Source organism: Mesitornis unicolor, unplaced genomic scaffold (assembly GCF_000695765.1).
Source record: "Mesitornis unicolor isolate BGI_N332 unplaced genomic scaffold, ASM69576v1 scaffold32692, whole genome shotgun sequence".
Lineage (NCBI taxonomy): Eukaryota > Metazoa > Chordata > Aves > Mesitornithiformes > Mesitornithidae > Mesitornis > Mesitornis unicolor.
In genome coordinates, this window is record NW_010167670.1 from 729 (window position 1) to 1,175 (window position 447).

At 62.0% G+C, this 447-nt stretch overlaps 1 protein-coding gene across 1 annotated transcript in view; it reads right to left on the reverse strand.

Annotated features, from left to right (window-relative positions):
• The window catches only part of MC1R (melanocortin 1 receptor (alpha melanocyte stimulating hormone receptor)), a gene marked incomplete at both ends in the record, with an annotated part of 854 nt that extends 408 nt beyond the window's left edge, over positions 1–446 (reverse strand). Inside the window, 1 exon segment of the mRNA XM_010178777.1 lies at positions 3–446. Within this exon segment, the coding sequence (XP_010177079.1) occupies positions 3–446 (444 nt within the window).
• Between the last annotated feature and the right edge of the window lies 1 nt (position 447).

Below are 447 nucleotides of genomic sequence, written 5' to 3' on the forward strand. Positions count from 1 at the left end.
TGCAGCGTCATGATGCTGTGGTAGCGCAGGGCATAGAAGATGGTGATGTAGCGGTCCACGGCGATGACCCCCAGGAAGGAGAGGGACGAGACGACGGAGCTGCAGATCAGCATGTCGATGACATTGTCCATGTGGCGGACCACGCTGGCGTGGATCACCAGCACGCCGTGCTCCATCAGCAGCATGAAGAGTGTCTCAGCTAGGTTGCTGACGCTCACCAGCATGTCGGACACAGCCAGGCAGCAGATGAAGTAGTACATGGGCGAGTGCAGGTTCCTGTTCTTCAGCACAGCCGCCACCACCAGCAGGTTCTCCACCAGGCTCACCAGCCCCAGTGTCAGGAAGAGCTCGTTGGGGATGTCCAGCCCTTGGCACCAGGCACTGCCAGCCCCGGCCGTGGCGTTGCTCTGGGCGCTGTCGCTGGCATTCCAGGGCTCGCGCAGCAGG